The 19,241-nt window shown below is 50.6% G+C and overlaps 1 protein-coding gene across 2 annotated transcripts; it reads left to right on the top strand.

The window, feature by feature from the left end:
* The first annotated feature begins 174 nt into the window (after positions 1-174).
* Positions 175-13,446, top strand: LOC136938114 (formin-binding protein 1-like). 2 transcript variants are annotated; one of them, XM_067231360.1, is made up of 16 exons: positions 175-249; positions 1,476-1,591; positions 3,437-3,493; positions 4,337-4,484; positions 6,174-6,236; positions 6,359-6,463; positions 7,830-7,958; positions 8,075-8,221; positions 9,617-9,808; positions 10,451-10,645; positions 11,044-11,058; positions 11,610-11,719; positions 12,053-12,185; positions 12,485-12,612; positions 12,858-12,994; positions 13,268-13,446. In XM_067231360.1, exons 1-16 carry the CDS (start codon positions 175-177, stop codon positions 13,444-13,446), a joined length of 1,929 nt encoding a protein of 642 aa, XP_067087461.1. The 2 variants fall into 2 exon arrangements, with proteins under 2 accessions (XP_067087461.1, XP_067087462.1); XM_067231361.1 differs by lacking the exon at positions 11,044-11,058.
* Positions 13,447-19,241: the final 5,795 nt, after the last annotated feature.

Raw genomic sequence — 19,241 nt, 5'->3', positions numbered from 1 at the left:
TCCGCGTTCTGTCATCGGGCTAGGCGGCGAGCGGGTGCCCCACATGTACTACAGCGTCCCTGACATCGACGTCTATTATGACAAAATGCGTCGGTGAAAAGGCTGCACAATTAACAGGGGGGGTGTGTGGAATATATTAACACTTGGAGATAGCTTTGCTTTTGGACTGGACGCATGCAGACAAACCGAGGATCATTTGGAAGGAATTTCACTGAAACGATGAGTGGGAGCTGGGGAACGGAGCTGTGGGTAGGTACCGCCGCGGGATAACGGCGGTGTGATTTCTGCACGGTTCTTCTCCCGCCGGAGATATGGCATTGCAGTCTTTAGATGTCGTGTTTTGATTTGTGGTCGCAAGGAAGCAGGTCATAGCAACAAGGTAGCAGCTTACCGACACCGCTGCCATCATGCTTCTCCGCGCGCGCGCACGCAGCCTTTATTATCGAAGGTAGCGGCCCGTTAGCCGGGGCGGCCATAGAGACCGTCAGACAGATACTGCTGCGATGGATCACGAACGGACAGAAATATAATTTTATTTATCAGTAGAATACGAGCATTATCAATGCAATAATAAACAGCGATTAGCCTGTCGTGACAGAAATCGTTGCAGTATAAAAAAAAAACATAAACCCCCGTAGATTAAATGCTACCGCCACACTGTAAGTGAGTAGCGCTGTTCTATCATTTGCAACAACGTAACGATACGTGTCGACTTGGCTGCGATGTATCATAATGTTTGAACAGCATGATTTTTAACAGTTTTATCTAGATTCATTGGGATTTATATGGAGTTGTAGTCGAACAACGAGCCTGTCCGCTTATATCTCTGCGCGTGCAGCCAGGCTGAACAGTAGGCTACAGAATACTGTAGGCTATATCTGCACTTCGCTCCGGTAGGGGGCCAACGCCAGGACAGAATGAGACACCCGTTATCAGTAGCAACCAATTAGCAGTCTTACACGATTTACACTTGAATTGTCATGTAAAGAGTTCAGTGTAGTCGTCCAGACACGTACACTAACACACACAATGGTTACAGAGGTGCAGAAATACACCCGGAGAAATCCGGTTCATTTCAGTTTTACAATTGGATATGGCTCATAGAATACCAGGCAAATTAGCCTATAAAACAATGGATTTGTGCCTTGAGGTGTAGGCTACGCCTGATTGGTGAGTTATTAGTTATTTTGAGGCTTTACGTTAACGAAGATCATTCTGATTATTTAAAAAGCTAATTGGTCAAAAGCACCCAGGTTCACTGTTAAAATAAGTAGTTTCTATTCTCAGTTAGGCATCTTGTCATGTACAGCATGCCAATAAACTCTTGGATGAACAAAAAGATTGATCAGTCGGTGAATCTATACACCAGTCAAGAGGACATCACCCTGATTCTGTTATTGTTCTGGTTAGCAACGTGTATGTGTGGTCCTGGGTTCAATTCCACACTTTCTTTCCTTCCCTCTCCCACCTTCCAGGACCAGTTTGATAACCTGGAGAAACACACACACTGGGGGATTGAGTTTGTGGAACGCTACAGCAAGTTTGTGAAGGAGCGGTCTGAGATCGAGCTCAGCTATGCTAAACAGATCCGGTACGTGTTCATCGCTCTCTTCCCCTGTAGTGTGTCTAAATCAGGGCTCTCCAGCCCTGTTCCTGGACAGCTACCTGCCTGTGGGCTTTGGCTACTGATTCAACGCTAGTTACCTGATCCACCAGGTAATTATTAGAATCAGGTGTGCTAGATTAGTGTTGGAGTGAAAACCTAAAGGCAGGTAGCTCTCCAGGAACAGGGTAGGAGACCCCTGCTCTAGACTGTTGTGCATGCATTTGTCAGACAGAGAGACTGACCTACAGTCTAGAAGGCCTACCGCTCCCCACCACTGGAAGTCTAAGATGGTAGACGGCTCGTTGCCGTAGTTACTAGTTCATCCCCACCCCTGACCTGCATTAGTGCTGCTCCAGTGGTCCTGGTGTCAATGGGAGAAGTGTGTGTGTGTGATTTGCGTGTTTGTGTATGTTTTTTTAATTGGGTGTGTGATTTAGATTGTGTGTGTGTGAGTTGGTGTGGTTGGAGATAAGTGTATGCGTGTGTGTGTGTGTGCAGAGAAAGATGGTGATTGTGTGTAACACACCAGTGAGTGCTTGGATCGGCTGTGTGTGTGTCTTCCCTCCTCTCCCACGAACACACCCCTAATCTGTACCGTATCATCACTGTACCCTCCAAAGGTCAATGATTACAGACTCTATCTCTACTGTGTGCAATATTAATACTTAAACTCAGATTAAACCAGATTACAGTATTGACCAGACCAGAGACTGGTTTAAAATGACTGTGGTTGTCATTACTGTCAGACCTGCAGTGTGTGTGTGTGTGTCCACGCGAGGGTGTGTGTGGGATGGTTAGTAGCAGCGTGTGTGGAGGAGGGGCGGGGCTATGCTGGTCATGTGACCAGGACGAGGCTGAGGGTGAGTGTCGCAGTCTGCCTAGCAACACCACAACAAGACGGCTGCTAGCGACACCTAATCAGACTGTGAGCACTGGCTGGGGCCGAGGCTGGATAGGGGCTGGATAGGGGCTGGATAGGGGCTGCTTAGCTTCTGCACGGGCTGGCTGGGGGGAAGCTAGTTTCTAGACGCCAGCTGCTTGGATGCCATCATCTTGAGACGCTAGCTGTGTGGATGCTAGATTCTGTAGAGGAGGTACTGGCTGGGTCTGGGAATCCTGACCGACAGTTATGTGGTACAGTGTGCCAGTTGTATCTTGGATGGACAGGGGGGGATTAACACAAGGGAGTGAACTGTCCTGATAGGCTCGAGGACAAGGTCCATTCTGGACCTAAATATTCTGAATAACTAGTTTTTTTGAGATTTCCTTAAATTCACTGTATTCAGTTGATTCCGTGTCCTAGTTGTCGGACTGTTTAGGCACTCTTGTCCCAGATGTGGAGAGCATTGTGTCCCAGATGTGGAGGAGGTAAACAGAGATAATCCAGCTGGTGACATCCTGCCCTTCAAAGAGCAGTCCCACTGCTAATGACCATAACAAAACACACACTCTCTTTTTCTCTGTCTTCCCTCTCCATCTCCGTTCTCTCTCTCTCTCTCTCTCTCTCTCTCTCTCTCTCTCTCTCTCTCTCTCTCTCTCTCTCTCTCTCTCTCTCTCTCCCTCCCTCCCTCTACAGAACTACTCTATCCTCTCTCTCATACATACAATATTCAACGTCCTACTGAACCTACCAGTGTCTCTATATCAGTGGTTCCCTGCTCCAACACGCCTGATTCGAACTAACGGGTCATTATCAGGCTTCTGCTGAGCTTTATAACGACCCGTTCATTTGAACCAGGTGCGCTGGAGCAGGGAAACATCTAGAACATCCAGGATTGAGAACCACTGGTCTATTTAAACATCACTAACATTGTTCCCTATTCCTCGCAGGAACCTGTCAAAAAAGTACCAGCCCAAGAAAAACTCCAGAGAGGAAGAAGAGTACAAGTAAGTGAAGGCAACATGATCTTCATCAGTGGTTCCAACATCCTCACCACCATCATCATCACCCCTCGTCATCCCAGATTAGAACTGCTTAAGATCCCTGTCATAATTCCAAACCGTTAAAACGCAAGTCACAGCTCTGCAGTGCTATGTCACGCATGTATTTATACAGTGTCAAGGCGCTCGTTCCAGCAGATAGACCCACGGTATTGTTCTGCTGTTCTAGTTCTAGCTCCTCCACTGCCTTCCCATCTCTCCTCCATATTGCCTGGTTACTGGCTGCCTGCGGGTAAAAATAGCAGTGCTGCACGGTAGCAGTGATCCAACACTCTGGATTGGCTATGACTCAAACACTAACTATTGTATGTGTGCGTTTGTTTTGTGTGTGTGTGTGTGTGTATACACGTGTGTGTGAATGTGTGTTTGAAAATGTTGCCAAGCGCGTCCACAGGAGGTTTAAGCTTTCATCAGGATGTTGTGGTCACATGTGTCAACATCACCCTGGTTGGTCAGAGCGCAGGCTGGATGACCTCTTCCTGTCCGTACAGGAAATGAAGCGCAGAAATCTGTTGACAAAGTGCCAGAGCAGACAGAGCCGTATTAGAACCAGAATGACCATCTGCCAGTCAGGCACACCACTCTGTACAGGGCATAATACATCAACAGAGTACACACACACACACACAGATCTAGACAAGGTCATTCCTTTCCATACTTCATTCCATTAACCTGTGTCGTCGATGTTATTATGAGACAGAGCTCCCTCTCCAGTTTGTCCGTGTGCCGACATCGTTGTGCGTTACCTTAACGACGCTTCCTGGTCACATGACCTGTGCGTGCCAGCAGGTATACCTCCTGCCGGGCCTTCCTGATGACGCTGGGGGAGCTGAATGACTACGCGGGTCAACACGAGGTCATCGCGGAGAACCTCAGCACACACATCCTCAGCGAGCTCACGCGCTACATCCAGGAGCTGAAGGCAGAGAGGAAATCGGTAAAGGAGTGTGTGTGAGTGTGTGTGTGAGAGTGTGTGCGTGTGTGTGTGAGTGTGTGTGCGTGTGTGTGTGTGTGAGTGTGTGTGTGTGTGTGTGTGTGTGTGTGTGCATGGCAACACTAATCCTGTGTAGCAGGTTCTACTTTGTCATTAACAAGATGGCAGCTCTGTCTGCAGCAACTCTGCATAAAATATTGTATTTGTGTTGAGTGTGTTTTGAGTGTGTGTGTGTGTGCATGGCATGGTGTGACTGTTCCTGTGTCCCCTGCTTCCCTCATGCTTATTGCCGGCTCATCTGTTGAGCGGTCAGACGATGCAGAGATTATGATGAATATGATTTGAGCCAAACACGCTTAAACCACTCAAATCTCCGGTGCGGCTCCACACACACATGCACCTTCCCCTCCCCCATCCCTGACCCCCTCTCTCCCCCATCCCTGACTCCCTCTCTCCCCCTTCCCTGACCCGCTCTCTCCCCCTTCCCTGACTCCCTCTCTCCCCCTTCCCTGACCCCCTCTCTCCCCCATCCATGACCCCCTCTCTCCCCCTTCCCTGACCCCCTCTCTCCCCCATCCATGACCCGCTCTCTCCCCCTTCCCTGACCCCCTCTCTCCCCCTTCCCTGCCCCCCTCTCTCCCCCATCCCTGACCCCCTCTCTCCCCCATCCCTGACCCCCTCTCTCCCCCTTCCCTGACCCCCTCTCTCCCCCATCCATGACCCCCTCTCTCCCCCTTCCCTGACCCCCTCTCTCCCCCTTCCCTGACCTCCTCTCTCCCCCATCCATGACCCCCTCTCTCCCCCTTCCCTGACCCCCTCTCTCCCCCTTCCCTCGCTGGGTCCCAGCTTGGTTTGGGACAGTCCTTGACCAGGGTAAACCGACCTGTGGCTGTTTCAGATGTGATCACTGGGAAGCCAAGAAGCTCCAACTCCCAGCTGGAACTGGGTCACTAATCCAGATCACTGGGGAGGGGGCAGGCTGGCCCCCTAACCTCACCCCCATGCATGCACGTCTAACGTTTAAGCAGGTTCACACACACACACACACACATTCAAGTCTCAAGCACTTTGACCGAACACACACACGCTCACATGAATTAATGCACTTAATCACACACATGCACACGCACACACTCACACACAGCCTCTACTGGGGTCATTGTCCTGGTAAGTGGATCAGTCCTCTGTCTGGAGCTGGTGGCTGGAAGTAATATGAGGGGCAGAATATGAAGGAGAAGGGGTGTGACTATTCGTGAGAAAAGCAGGGTAGTGTACAACAGTGCTCCCTCTCTCTCTCTCTCTCTCTCTCTCTCTCTCTCTCTCTCTCTCTCTCTGTCTCTCTCTCTCCCTCTCTCTCTCTCCCGCCCTCTCTCCCTCCTGCTCTCTTGTGTCTCTCGCTGTCTTTGTTCGAATGTGTGTTTATAGTTTGGTCTTTGAGGAAAAGGAGGTTGGATCGAACAGAACAGTTTAACTATGTCCTCAACCCTTTACCCAGCATTCCTGTGTCAAGTGTGTGAGTGTATGTACACAAAGCATGTACCCAGTCAAGAATGTACAGCACATCAGCACATCACATTGGCGATTGTATGACTTCAGTATTCAATAGTTCCTAAAGCATGCATCATTCTGCAACAGTCTTAAACATCACCCATCCTTACCAACACTAACTGACGCGTCATGTCTTGAACGCAGCATTTCCACGACGGCCGAAGGGCCCAGCAGCACATTGAGAACTCCTGGAAGCAGCTAGAATCGGTGAGTCTTTGCCGCGCTACGTTCACAGAAGCCACAGCCAAAAAAAACACAGCAAAACAAAACGTCTGAAAAGGCTGCGTTCAGGAGAGTTTCCGAGTCATGGAGCCGTCCTGTTCTTGCAGAGTAAGCGGCGTTTTGAGCGGGACTGCAAGGAGGCAGACAGAGCCCAGCAGTACTTTGACAAGATAGACGCAGACATCAACGTCACCAAGGCTGATGTGGAGAAGGTAGGAGACGGATGGACACAGGCGAGCACACACACACACACAAGCAATTACACACACACACACAAGTTCACACACATTCAAGCATGCACACACACGTAAAATAATATGTACACACACTCCATGGACCCACACAAGCGTACACTGTGGCAAACCAGGGGAAACACACGCAAACCTCAGAATACACTCTAGGTGTGTGTTCGTCTGTGTGTGTGAGTTTGCACTATTAAAACATGCATAGTCCGGCCCAGGCCATGCATTCCACTTCCTGCCTCCAGCAGTCTGTGTGCCTCTATCAGAACTACACAGTGAGTGACCAGGTCACAAGACGACCAGGTCTTCCACACGTAAATCCGCCTGGAGACTCGGCTTGAGAAAAATCCCATCTTCCATCCCTCATCCTCCTGCTTCTCAGTCACCCCCCGTACATTCATTCTGCCGCAAGTTCAGTTAATCAAGCCCAGTCCTCCATTCCTTAAAAACGAATAACGAACGACGACACTACTAACCTAATGTTTCTGTTTCCCAATCATGTCTTAAAGCGCTGCTCTCTCAAGGTAGGTGTTTCAGTCGAAGGTGTGTCTGTCAGGACCACCCACATGTCCAGTCTCCTTCCATTCAACTCACCTGTCCCGCCCCTCACCTCTCTCACCAGTAAACACCCTTTCAAAATAAAAGTTGAGCAATGGAATATTCATGCTGGCACGTTGTGTAAATTAAAGACACATTTCAGATTCTGTATTGTGTGCTATACTACAAAGCCATATTCTTAAATCAAAATTAACCTGATTTAGAGGAACAAACAAAGTAAATAGTATGATTATAAAAGATGTATTAGAGTTTATAGTAGCTCAGTTGCAGGAAACCACATAAGACCCTCTATGGAACGGTTCCTCAGTTGTCCACATGGGAGAACCCTGTGAAGAACCTCGCAAGAACTAAGTTCTCTTCCAGGAAGAAATTCCAACAGGAACCTGGCTGTGTTCTCAGAAGGTTCCCCCAGCGTGTCAACTGAGAAACGGTTTAATCGACGTCGTCTTGAACATGTTTTAAAAGGCCCGCATCCAGTGTTAGAGAGCGCCAACAGGTTCCACCATGTCTCACCTGTGTCCCAGTCAACATCCACGTCAGTCTGGCCCGCTCTGGTGGGCTCTATGCATGCACTGTCTGTGTGTTCTTGTGCCTCATGTGTGCTGTGTGTGTCCATGATGGGGGGGAGGGGAGACCCCAGACAGCGATGAAGATGATGATGACCACCCATGAAACACTGCGTTTTTTTCTCTCTCTGTGTTTGTGTGCATGTGTGTGTGTGCATGTGTGTGTTTGTGTACGCCTGTGTGTGTGTGTGTGTTTGCGTGTGTGTGTCCAGGCGAGGCAGCAAGCCCAGCTGAAGCACCAGGTGGCTGAGGACAGTAAGAATGAGTACCTGACATACTTGCAGAAGTTCAACAAGGAGCAGAATGAACACTACTACACCCTCATACCTCACATCTTCCAGGTACTGTGTGTGTGTGTGTGTGGGTGTGTGTGTGTGGGGGGCGGGGGTGTATACATGTGTGTACAACATGTGTGTGTCTGTGTGTGTTGTAACCCTCCTTTTGTTCCCGGCTGCAGCGGATCCAGGAGATGGAGGAGAGGAGGATAGAGAGGGTGGGAGAGTCCATGAGGACCTTCTCTGAGGTGGACCGGAAGGTCCTGCCCATCGTCAGCAAGTGTCTGGACGGCATGACCAAGGCTGCTGAGTCTGTCGAACCCAAAACGGTGGGTGGCGAAAACAGGGGAACCCTTTTTACACAACTACAACCTCCAGGCATCTTCTCAACCTAACATTACAGTTTAAACGTACCAAGTTAAATGATAAATAGATAAAGAGCAGCTAGCTTGTTGGTTTAGAGATTTTAAGTGCTGTTAGTTTCCTTACAGTTAATTTCCGTCCTAGTGAACCACTAAAAGAAGAAAATGAGACCGCCTTCATCCGTAACGTTCTTAAAATGGAACAATAAAGGGTTAATCCGCTCATTATAAGTACTGATAAATTATTAAGAGATCCAGAGAGCTGACGATGCTTCTTCCTTCATGGCTGTTCCACTTCCATATTCCACTTCCATCCTCAGCTGACTCGTTGCTGCGACAGAAGCAGGGGTTTGTGGTAGTGTGGCCACCAGACTACCACAGATGTGAGTTCTAATGGTTAGACATCATAGTTCGGCAGGTTCCTGTCTGCGCTGGCTCCCTGCTGAAAAGGTGTTGTTCTGGAAATTATTTTTGTACCACCGTTCCTGCTGTGTTGGTCGTCTCTTAATGATCATGACACCGAAGAGAAATCCATGTGGAATCCATTTATTGACCCTGCCTTACAGAGACCATGAAATATGCATAACAACCATCAAGGTTGAGGGGTTAAAGTGTCATGTCTTCTGTGTTCAGAACGCTGAACGGTACGTTCTCCAAATCCCTTCCCCAAATCTCTAAGCTCATCCTTTCTCTAACACGATCAGATGGAGGGAAACATGCTCCTCTCATCTCAAGCTCAGATATTCCTCAGAGAGGGAGGATGGATGGATGTGTTCGTTGAGCGTTTGATTAGGTCTGGTTGCTCAGCGATGTCATCACCCCGCGCCAGAGCAGGGTTCTATAATGCATCATCACGGACTCCATTCCGACTGCTGGCTCTTTTTAAGTGCTAATTACTGAAGCATCAGCAGTTTGCTTTTAGTTTCAGTTCGTTGCCCTCAAGCTAAATAGCTTTGAGTGAATATTCATATCAGATGGAATATACATAAGGTACCTAATGCTAACTAGCTAACTAACCCAACAAGAGCAAACTTCTTCACTGCAGTAAAAGGAACAAAGTTAAGGCAGTAGTGACTAACAGCCAACATGAACTCAGCTACTGCAGCAGGAAATGATCTCAACTCTGTGATCCCCCTTCTCCCCCTCCTCTCCTCTTCTTCATTACTCAGGGGGGGTCAGAAGGTTGCCGGTTCAATTCCAGGCCGTGTCAAATGTTGTTTCCCTGGGCAAGGCACTTCACCCTAATTGCCTCGGGGTAATGTCCCTGTACTTACTGTAAGTCGCTCTGGATAAGAGCGTCTGCTAAATGACTAAATGTAAATGTACTCCTCCATCCTTCTGTACCCACCCCCCCCTCTTCAGGACACGCGCCAGGTGGTGGAGTCCTACAAGTCGGGGTTTGAGCCCCCGGGAGACGTGGAGGTGGAGGACTACGGCGTGGCCATGCGGAGGACAGTCTCAGAGTCCAGCTACCTCAACAGCCGGGGGGAGGGGGGCAAGCAGAGCCGCCGGAACAGCCGCGGAAAGCTCTGGCCCTTCATCAGGAGGAACAAGGTGAGGATGAGGAGGGTCCCCTCCTGTGATGCGAGAGATACACCCCCTCCACCTCTCCCTCCACCCCTCCCTCCACCTCTCCCTCCACCCCTCCCTCCACCCCTCCCTCCACCCCTCCCTCCACCTCTCCCTCCACCCCTCGCTCCACCTCTCCCTCCACCTCTCCCTCCACCCCTCCCTCCACCTCTCCCTCCACCCCTCCCTCCACCTCTCCCTCCACCTCTCCCTCCACCTCTCCCTCCACCTCTCCCTCCACCTCTCCCTCCACCCCTCCCTCCACCTCTCCCTCCACCCCTCCCTCCACCTCTCCCTCCACCTCTCCCTCCACCCCTCCCTCCACCTCTCCCTCCACCCCTCCCTCCACCTCTCCCTCCACCCCTCGCTCCACCTCTCCCTCCACCCCTCCCTCCACCCCTCCAGTGTTCCTGCCTACAGTAATACTGTACTGCGATCGCTCTCTGCTGCTGTCTGTCTGTCGTGCTGCTGACTATCTCTCTGTTGTGCCCCTCCCCCTGTTTCCCCCATCTGTCTGTCTGTCTGTCTGTTTACGTCTTGGACTCGTACCATCGATTCGAGTCTGTTTTTTAAATTATTTTTTATTTGTGTGTTGTTTTTGTTCCTCACCGCGCCCCTCACCCGTAGCTCATGTCTCTGCTAGCCTCGCCCCGGCAGCCCCCTCCCCCCCCTCCCACCTCCCCCTCCCCAGGGGGCGTGGCCAACGGGCCCCCCTCCCCTCAACAAGCCAGGGAGCCCCTCCCCCTCTCCCACCGCCTCAACGAGTTCATGACCTCTGGATCCAAACACAGGAGACAGTGTCTACGCAGCCTGAAGAGAGGGGTAAGTTGGGGGGAAGTGGTCACGGAGAGACAGGAAGTAGACAGGAAGTGGGTCAGGGAGGTGTGAGGGCAGCGTGCTAGCCTAGAGAGGTCAGGTATTTGCGGCTCTACTGAAGGGCGAGCTGTCACATATCCAGGCCAGGGCTGTGATTGGTCCAGTCAAGGACAGTAGGTGTGTGGGCTTGGTGATGTTGTGGATGTGCTAATAATGCGTGCACCGTTCTAACATCAGTTCTCTCTCTGTCTCTCTCTCTGTCTCTCTCTGTCTCTCTCTCTGTCTCTCTCTGTCTCTCTGTTTCTCTCTGCTGTCTCTGTCTCTCTCTATCTGTGTCTGTCTGTCTCTCTCTCTCGGTCTCTCTCTCTCCTTAAACCTGTCATTGTCTGCTCTGATATGGACAGCTGTCTCTGAAGCTGGTAAGTTGTCTGCTCACTTCCTACCAGGGCTCATGGTCCATATCACACATCAGTATACTCGCGGCAAGAAGGTTCTTGGTTTAATCCCCACCCAGGGCCTGTCGCTGGTCAGGTGGGCTATCTCTTGGGCCTTTGTGCGTGGAGTTTACACGTTTTCCCCGTGCTAGCATGGGTTCCCCAGAGAACCCCGATACAGAACCATGCAGAACAGGGCTCTCTCCTCCCCATGTCCCTGACCAGGACGTGAGGAGCACTTGTAGGGAGTGCTGGGACGGGGCCCCTGGGCGGTGCTGACATGGCTGAGGGACGGCAGGATGGGACAAAAGGCAGAGACTTATGTCTCAGTTGACACCCTGGCATGCTTGTGTGTGTGTGTGTGTGTGTGTTTCGCCACTCCCTGCACGTGTGTGTGCGTGTTGACATTGAGTGTCAGATGAATAAAGGATTTTTTTTCCTTTCGTGTTTTATCTTCACATGATTGCGTGTCTGTGTGGTGTATGTGTGTGTGTCTGTGTGGTGTGTGTACATCTGTGTGTGTGTGTGTCTTGCAGGGTTCGGGCCCAGAGGACTGCAGCCACCTGCCTCCGGAGCAGAGGAGGAAGAAGCTGCAGTCCAGGATCAACGACCTGAACAAGGACATCCAGAAGGAGCTGGACCAGAGGTGAGGAGGAGGGGAGGAGAGGAGGAGAAGAGAGGAAGACAGGAGAGGAAGAGAGGAGAGGAAGAGAGGAGGAGAGGAGGAGGGGAGGAGGAGGAGAGGAGAGGGGGAAGAGAGTAGAGGAGGAGAGCAGAGGAGGAGGAGAGGAGAGATGAGGGGACTTGAGGGCAGGAATCAGAGAAGACGAGAACACAAGCAGAGGAGGTGAGGAAAGAAGAAGAGAAGACAGGAGGAGGAGAGATGGGGAGAGAACAGGATGAGGAGAGATGGGGAGAGAACAGGAGGACGTTCTAACCCAGGAGGGAGACCGGGTGCTGAAGTGTGTGTGTTTGTCAGGGACGCGCTGACCAAGATGCGGGACGTGTACATGAAGAACCCTCACATGGGCGACCCCAGCAGCGTCGACTCCCGTCTGGAGGAGGTCACCCAGAACATCGACAAGCTGCAGCTGGACGCTCGCAAATACCAGGTAGCGTGGCTTCCCCACTCCTCCCAGACCCAGACAGCACTGTGATCCCTCTCTGACTGGACTGTCCATCACCACCATTTATATCCTCGATCTGGATCAAAGCTGAATGAATAATATGTAAATAACGTGTAAGACAGTCCACCTTTTGACACATGCTTTAGAGAGCACTGTAGCCTGGTTGCATGCAGAGCTGGGAGCATGTCTCATGGAGAGCCTGTGTGTATGTGTGTGGTGTGTGTGTGTGTGTGTGTGTGTGTATGTGTGGTGTGTGTGTGTGTGTGTGTGTGTTGCGTGGCCAGGGCTGGCTGACGGAGGTGGAGAGCAGGCTGGCTGAGAAGGGGGATCCCCACAGGAGACCGAGTGGGCTGTACGACTCCCAGGCCACCACCCCTGTCACCAACAACCACGCCCCTGTCAACAGAGAGAGGTAAGTACACTACCATACCTACCTGTAGTACGCAATACACCTGTCAACCTAGTCACACCAGTATACTATACTACACCTGTAGTACACAGCACACCTGTACCCAACTGTTACCCCTGGAGAGACCCAATGGGCCGCCTAGAGAGATCAGTAGCTAGACATACCCTTGCATCAGCAACATCAAGGTGACCCTGAAGGTGACAGGAAGCTGTGGTGTCTGACCTCTGACCTTCCCGCCCGTCTGCCAGCCCTGACGGCAGCTACACGGAGGACCACAGCACGGAGCGCCACTTTAAGTCCCGCAGCACCGAGTTCGACGACGACTTTGATGACGAAGACCCCCTGCCAACCATCGGCACCTGCAAATCTCTCTACCCCTTCGAAGGTAGCCCCCCTCTTCCCCCCCTCTTCCCCCCCCCCCCCCCCCCACACACACTCCACCCAGACCTGAGGTCACACCTTATACTCACCCCCACCCATGAAGCCATGAGGGTGTAGATGTACCCGAGTACTGTGTAGCAGGTGTTGGGTACGGAAAAAATGCCAGATGTGGATGTTAGCTCACTCGTTTGCTTGTGTTCCGTGTGTGTGTGTGTGTGCGTCCCTGTGGGTCGGTGCCTGCGTGTGTGTGTGTGCGTCCGTGTGTTTGTGTGCTCAGGTCAGAACGAGGGCACCATCTCCATGGTGGAGGGGGAGCTGCTGTACGTGATCGAGGAGGACAAGGGTGACGGCTGGACGCGCGTGCGCCGTAACGAGGAGGAGGAGGGATACGTCCCCACGTCATACATCAAGGTGTTCTTCGACACCAACGCCAAAGGTGCTATGACCTACATATGACCATTCATAAGACCTGACATACGGCCTACATAGAGGGACATGTGACACAGTCATGTGGACTACATTAAACATAGACATATGAACCTCACAGGACTGACCGATGGACTGCATTTACCAGACATATGGACTACATTTACCAGACATATGGACTACAAATACCAGACATATGAACTACAGATCCCAGACATATGAACTACAGATACAGTATGGTGTGGCGGGACTGAATCCATGAGAATGACATCACCTGTCTCGGAGGTCTCATCACCTGTGAGAGGAGTCTCTCCCGACAACGGACGGCTCAGTCTGCCTTCGTACCTGTGCTTTTTACGTTCTCCACCCCTCACCCTTTACTACTCACCTTGGAGTGTGTGCGTGTGTGTGTGTGTTTGTATTATCCAAGTGTATGTACTACATGTGTAAGACGGTGTGTGTGTGTGGGGGTTATCTGAGTGTAAATATTGTATGTGTAACACAATGTGTGTGTGTCCATCATGGGGTGTGTGTTTTATGTCTTGCAAAGACCTCCTGTTCATATCAATATTATATATAGCCTTACCTAACAGCCCTCATGATAACCACCCTGTCTTTCTGTGTGTCAGAGTGGTGTGTGTGTGTGTGTGTGTGTGTACACGGTCTGGTGTTGCTACCTAAGAGCTATATACCTGATCACTTCCTGTCTGGAGCATCTTATTATCTGCATGGCTTAACACCCACCCATACCCTGACGCTGCGATGCATGTCTAGTAGGCTGTATATCTACGCTCCTCCTCAGCCCAGAGCTGCCCCAACCAGATAGGACCCTGCATGTGCAGCTCAACACTGCCCCCTCGAGGAGGACCCTCCTCACTGCAAGGCAGCCTGCATGCCGGGCACCAGATCAGTGTGTGGGCGTGTCTGGCCCCAAGCACGGGGTGTGTGTGGACGTCTCCTTAAGACAGAAGTCTGTCTCCTGAATGTCACAGTGTCGCTCTACGTTTACAGGGGGAGGGGTGGGGAGGGGAGGAGAGGGGAGGGGAGGGAGGGGGGGGGGGGGGGGGAGGGGAGGGGAGGGGAGGGAGGGGAGGGAGGGGGGGGGGGGAGGGGGGGGGCTGGAGGGGCTTTTTTATTCATGTCACCCTAACGACTCCCCCCTCCACTCCAGCCCCCTATTACTGCCCCATCTTCCTTCCATTCATTTGTCCATATATTTATCCATATCAGGTTATTTTGCATGTTTTTAACGGTTAGTCAGTGAAACCAGAGCAGGCCGAGACCAAGAGGATGCTGGGTAATATGCTAATAACAACATGAACATACTGTTAGGGAGCCACAAAGCAGGAAGTAAGAGGAAACGGCTAACAATAACATAATAGCATGTCATCATATCAAGTAATGTATAATGATTTCCCTTGAATTAAGGTTATTATTTTGAAAGGTTAGCTGGCTAGCTCATCGACAGTCCCCTTTGGAACACTTCTACTCTCTGATTGGCAGTTGAGTGACAATAGCCGCACCTTTTAACCTTTGACCCCTGCTCTGTGTTAGACAGGCATCCTTTCTTTTACCTCTGTGCTTGATTGTTCTTGTCTGGTACATTTGAACTCATTACCAAGAATGCACCTCCCCTCCCCCCCTCTCCCCCTCCTCCCTCCCTCCCTCCCTCCCCCAATTCTGGTGCTAAAATCCAATCCAAGCAGGAACAGCTAGAAAGGTTTTTCAAACCAGGTTTTGGACGCAGGTCTGCTTTGTATGCCACGGTGACCTTTGACCCCCCAGGATGTTAGTGTCATGGAATGTCATGGAGACTCTCCCTGTCTTAACACCTCATCTCTAACACGTCTGGTCTGATGTCTTGTCTGTTTATTTGTTTTGTTCGTTTTGTTTTGTTTTGTTTTGTTACAGATCCCTAGCTGCTGGCATGGTGGAGACAGGGGAACAGCCTTCTGGGTAAACTCTAGTCAGGCAGACCAGAGAGAGAGGATGGGGGCAAGGCAGACCAATTCACCACACACACACACACACACACACAAGAATGACCACCTCCATCTCTAGCCATCCTCCTCCTCCAGTGTGCTGTGCTCCTCTCTGACTGGAGACGAGGTGTTGTGTTGTGTGTGTTGCCGTGGTGTGTCGTGTGTGTGTGTCTTGATGGCTGCTCCCTCGTTGTTGTCCTGTACAAGACTCCCTCGGTGGCCTCTGCAGACCAAGGGTAGTTTTAAACACGCACACACACACACACACACACACTTCTGTTATAATCCACCATGGCAATCTCTATAAAAACTACAAACACCAGTGACATGCATAATGTCTATGTATTTTCGCTCACATATCCGTTTTGGTTTGAAACCGTCATTGCACATGTTTGTCCATGTTCAAGCACCAGTTTGACTACGTTGCCAGATAAGTGTTGACCCAGCACTAACAGTCGATCACAGATCTTTCTCCTCACTCGTTTGCTCTGGTCTTTTGCCTAGCAACATGCCCGTAAGTGTCAGACAACTCCTCTCTCTGGCTCTACCCATCAAGGCAGTAACCCTGGTGATTGTTTCACAGCTCGCTCTCACTTTCTCTCACTCTCTTTCTTTCTCTCTCTGTCTCTCTCTCTCTCTCTCTTTCTCTCTGTCTCTCTCTCTGTCTGTCAGACAGACAAGCACTCTGTTTCATGCTATTTCTCTCTCTTTCTCTCTCCTTTTCTCTCTCTCTCTCTTTTTGGTGTGGTGGTTGCTGCTGTTGGGTTGGCAGTGATGTTTTTGGGCGTGCATGCAGGCCCTGTCTCTTACCTCCGCCTGAAGCTGTCTGTCTGTCCGTCTGTCTGTGTCTGTGTCACCATCACCTGTCTGTCCGTCTGTCTGTGTCTCTGTGTCACCATCACCTGTCTGTCTGGTGGTTTGTCCACTCTTGACCTCTCTTGCGTTACAGTAACTCATCACCTGTGATCTTCTGTCTTTGGTTTCTCTACCGTACTGGCGCCTGACTGTGCTTTCTATGATTTTAATGATCACTTCTCTTATTCTGTTTGGTTGGTTGGTGCATGTGCCCTTCTCTCCTCTCTCCTCCTCCTCTTCCTCCTCCTCTCTGCCTGACAAGGAATAAACTGACGTGTTCTCAACATGTAAACAACGTTAGATTTGTGTTGAAATGTGGATCTACTCTTGAAGCCGCTTAGTAAAAGAGATGACCAGCCGTTTATAGTGACCAGACAAGAATACCCTGTTATGTCCATTGATAAAGAAACACATATTACTACTGAACTCAAAGTCTCAGTGTATTCTGTGAGTATTTTGTGCTTTGAATTCACTGCGTACTATTTCCCAGACTGCTTCCTGTATGATGTAAATATCTGAGGTAAATGATAGGTCTGTCTCTTGACTGTGGGTGGTAACCATGTAACTCTACTATTACTATGGTGTGTGATACGTGATACATATGCTCAAGCTAGGAAACCCTTAGTTTATTTAATTTTGTTGTTTTAAAAAAATAGTAAAATAATGCTTGTTTTTATTTATTTGGGGGAAGAGGATGCCTGGTTGATGTTGGTCAGGTTGGGACTGTTCTTCTTCTGGGGAGGTGTGTGGGGGGGGGCGGGGTTGATCTGAAAACGAAAAAATGTTGGAGTTTTAAAAATAAACGAAAAAATTGAAGTGATGAAAAATAAGTGTGTGTGTGTGTGTCATGACCAACCTTGGAGATGGAGGAGACACTGGTGGGGAGGGAGGGAGGGAGGGAGGGAGGGAGGGAGGGAGGGAGGGAGGGAGGGAGGGAGGGAGGGAGGGAGGGAGGGAGGGAGGGAGGGAGGGAGGGAGGGAGGGAGGGAAATGCTGCAGTAGGAGAGATTGATGGGAAACTCTCCTTTAGCGTGAAATTTCAAACGAAGTGAATAACTTTCATTGTGCAAACATGAATCATGTTTCATCACGCATTACTTACACAATACAAACATGCTTTCTCTGAAGGTTTCTCACACAGTGTGCTCCAGAACACACCTTAGAGACACAACATCTGTGTGGCATTAGGTCATGTGAATGGAAACAGTGACATAACACGACACAACCATCCAGCAGTATCGAGTATGGCCTTCTCTAAGGCGACAGATATACTCCCCTGAAGATGGGCTTCCTGTTCATTCTTCTTCTGCACATTTGACCCACAACCTCAGCTCCACACCTGGCCAGCCAGCAGCTCCTGGACCAGCCGGCATTAGTGAGCCCAGCAGCTCCTGGACCAGCCGGCATTAGTGAGCCCAGCAGCTCCTGGACCAGCCGGCATTAGTGAGCCCAGCAGCTCCTGGACCAGCCGGCATTAGTGAGCCCAGCAGCTCCTGGACCAGCCGGCATTAGTGAGCCCAGCAGCTGTGCTGCAGAGCTGATGACACCAGACGCAGGACCACCACCCAGGGCGAGGGACGGGGTTAGACCTGCCCTGCAGACTGCTGCTGTGATGTGGCTGAGTCCTCATTGAGGACGCATGGGCTTTCTTGCACACTGTACTGTGCTACTCCATAGCCGTAGATGCTGTGGATGAGCTGTGTGTGAGTGTGTGTGTGTGTGTGTGTGTGTGAGTGTGGGTGAGTGTGTGTGTGTGTGTGTGTGTGTGTGTGTGTGTGTGTGTGTGTGTGTGTGTGTGTGTGTGTGTGTGAGTGTGGGTGAGTGAGTGTGTGTGTGTGTGTGTGCGTGTAAAAATGAAGAAAAGCCTTGACTTAAATTCCCATTCATCTCTCGAGGAAGTAAGGTGTGCCCCTTACAGCAAGCCTCTACACAGGCCCACACATACAAGCAGTCGCACAGTTAGATGGACACGTACACTAACAGCACCTACAAAGAAAAAAAACAATAGATTTTTGTTAGAGGCCAAACCAGACAGAGCTTTTAATATAATAGTTATTATAGGTCAGCATTAGGAATGTGCTTCCACCATTTGTCCTGTGTGTGAGTGGTTGAGTGTGTGTGTGAGTGCGTGTGTTAGAGTGTGTGTGTGAGTGCGTGTGTCAGAGTGTGTGTGTTAAGCTCTGTGAATGGCCATCGCAGAGGGCTGACGCAGGTCCGTTTCCCGTCCGATTGTTCGGACCCTCCTATCGCCATCCTGCAGACACTTCCTACATCCTGTCACACAGGAAACGCTGTGCTGCTGTTTTTCACGGGGCCTCCAGATTTAACCCGGCTAGGTCTGGGGGGGGCAGGGGGGGCAGTGGGGGGGGGGGGGGGGGGGCTGCTCCGAGATGGGAGGAGGGAGGTGCTCTCCGAAGAATAACCACATTCCTCGGCGATGTCGATGGGTTTAATCATAACCACACTCATAACTTGTTTGTGTGTGTTCTCAGTGATACTCATGGACGGCAGGTGACCCACTCTGATGGGACCTGTGTCAGGTGAGGGTTTTCCTTCCCCAGGTAGGTAGGAGGGTGACCCCGCCCCCGCCCTCCATCTACAGGAAACCCTCCATCCCCCGAAATAGAGCGAAACCTTTGAATCGCACACCCTCTCCGCCTCCCCCACTTAAGGTAATCTCCTATCTAGACAGCTGGATAGGTGAAAGCATTATCTGCATGGCTGTTGCTAGTTCAGTGGTCGGCCGCCACTGTAAAAGCAGTGATTTCTTCACAGGAAAAGGAAGGAAGGGAGGTTAGAAACAAACACTTTTTCCTCCATTTTTGAGTTCTTTCCTATTACTAAGCCTACATTCTACTCTCCCCACTCGGTCTCTTCCTGTCTGTTGTTACTTGCTGCCTGGAACACTTTCCCCCCCACATCTGATTTACCGCTTGGTACACCCTTACTGTCTGATCTAGGGCTCACTAATAGCTATGAGGTGTCTCG

The sequence above is a fragment of the Osmerus mordax genome, chromosome 28 (assembly GCF_038355195.1).
Source record: "Osmerus mordax isolate fOsmMor3 chromosome 28, fOsmMor3.pri, whole genome shotgun sequence".
Taxonomy (NCBI): Eukaryota; Metazoa; Chordata; class Actinopteri; order Osmeriformes; family Osmeridae; genus Osmerus; species Osmerus mordax.
Note: the sequence above shows the minus strand (reverse complement) of the source record. Positions and strands in the feature narration are given on the sequence as shown.

Coding starts and splice junctions, on each gene's coding strand:
- LOC136938114 (XM_067231360.1), top strand. CDS start 175: ATGCAGACAAACCGAGGATCATTTGGAAGGAATTTCACTGAAACGATG. Junction 3,494..4,336: donor AGAGAGGAAGAAGAGTACAA/GTAAGTGAAGGC, acceptor GCGTGCCAGCAG/GTATACCTCCTGCCGGGCCT. Junction 4,485..6,173: donor TGAAGGCAGAGAGGAAATCG/GTAAAGGAGTGT, acceptor TCTTGAACGCAG/CATTTCCACGACGGCCGAAG.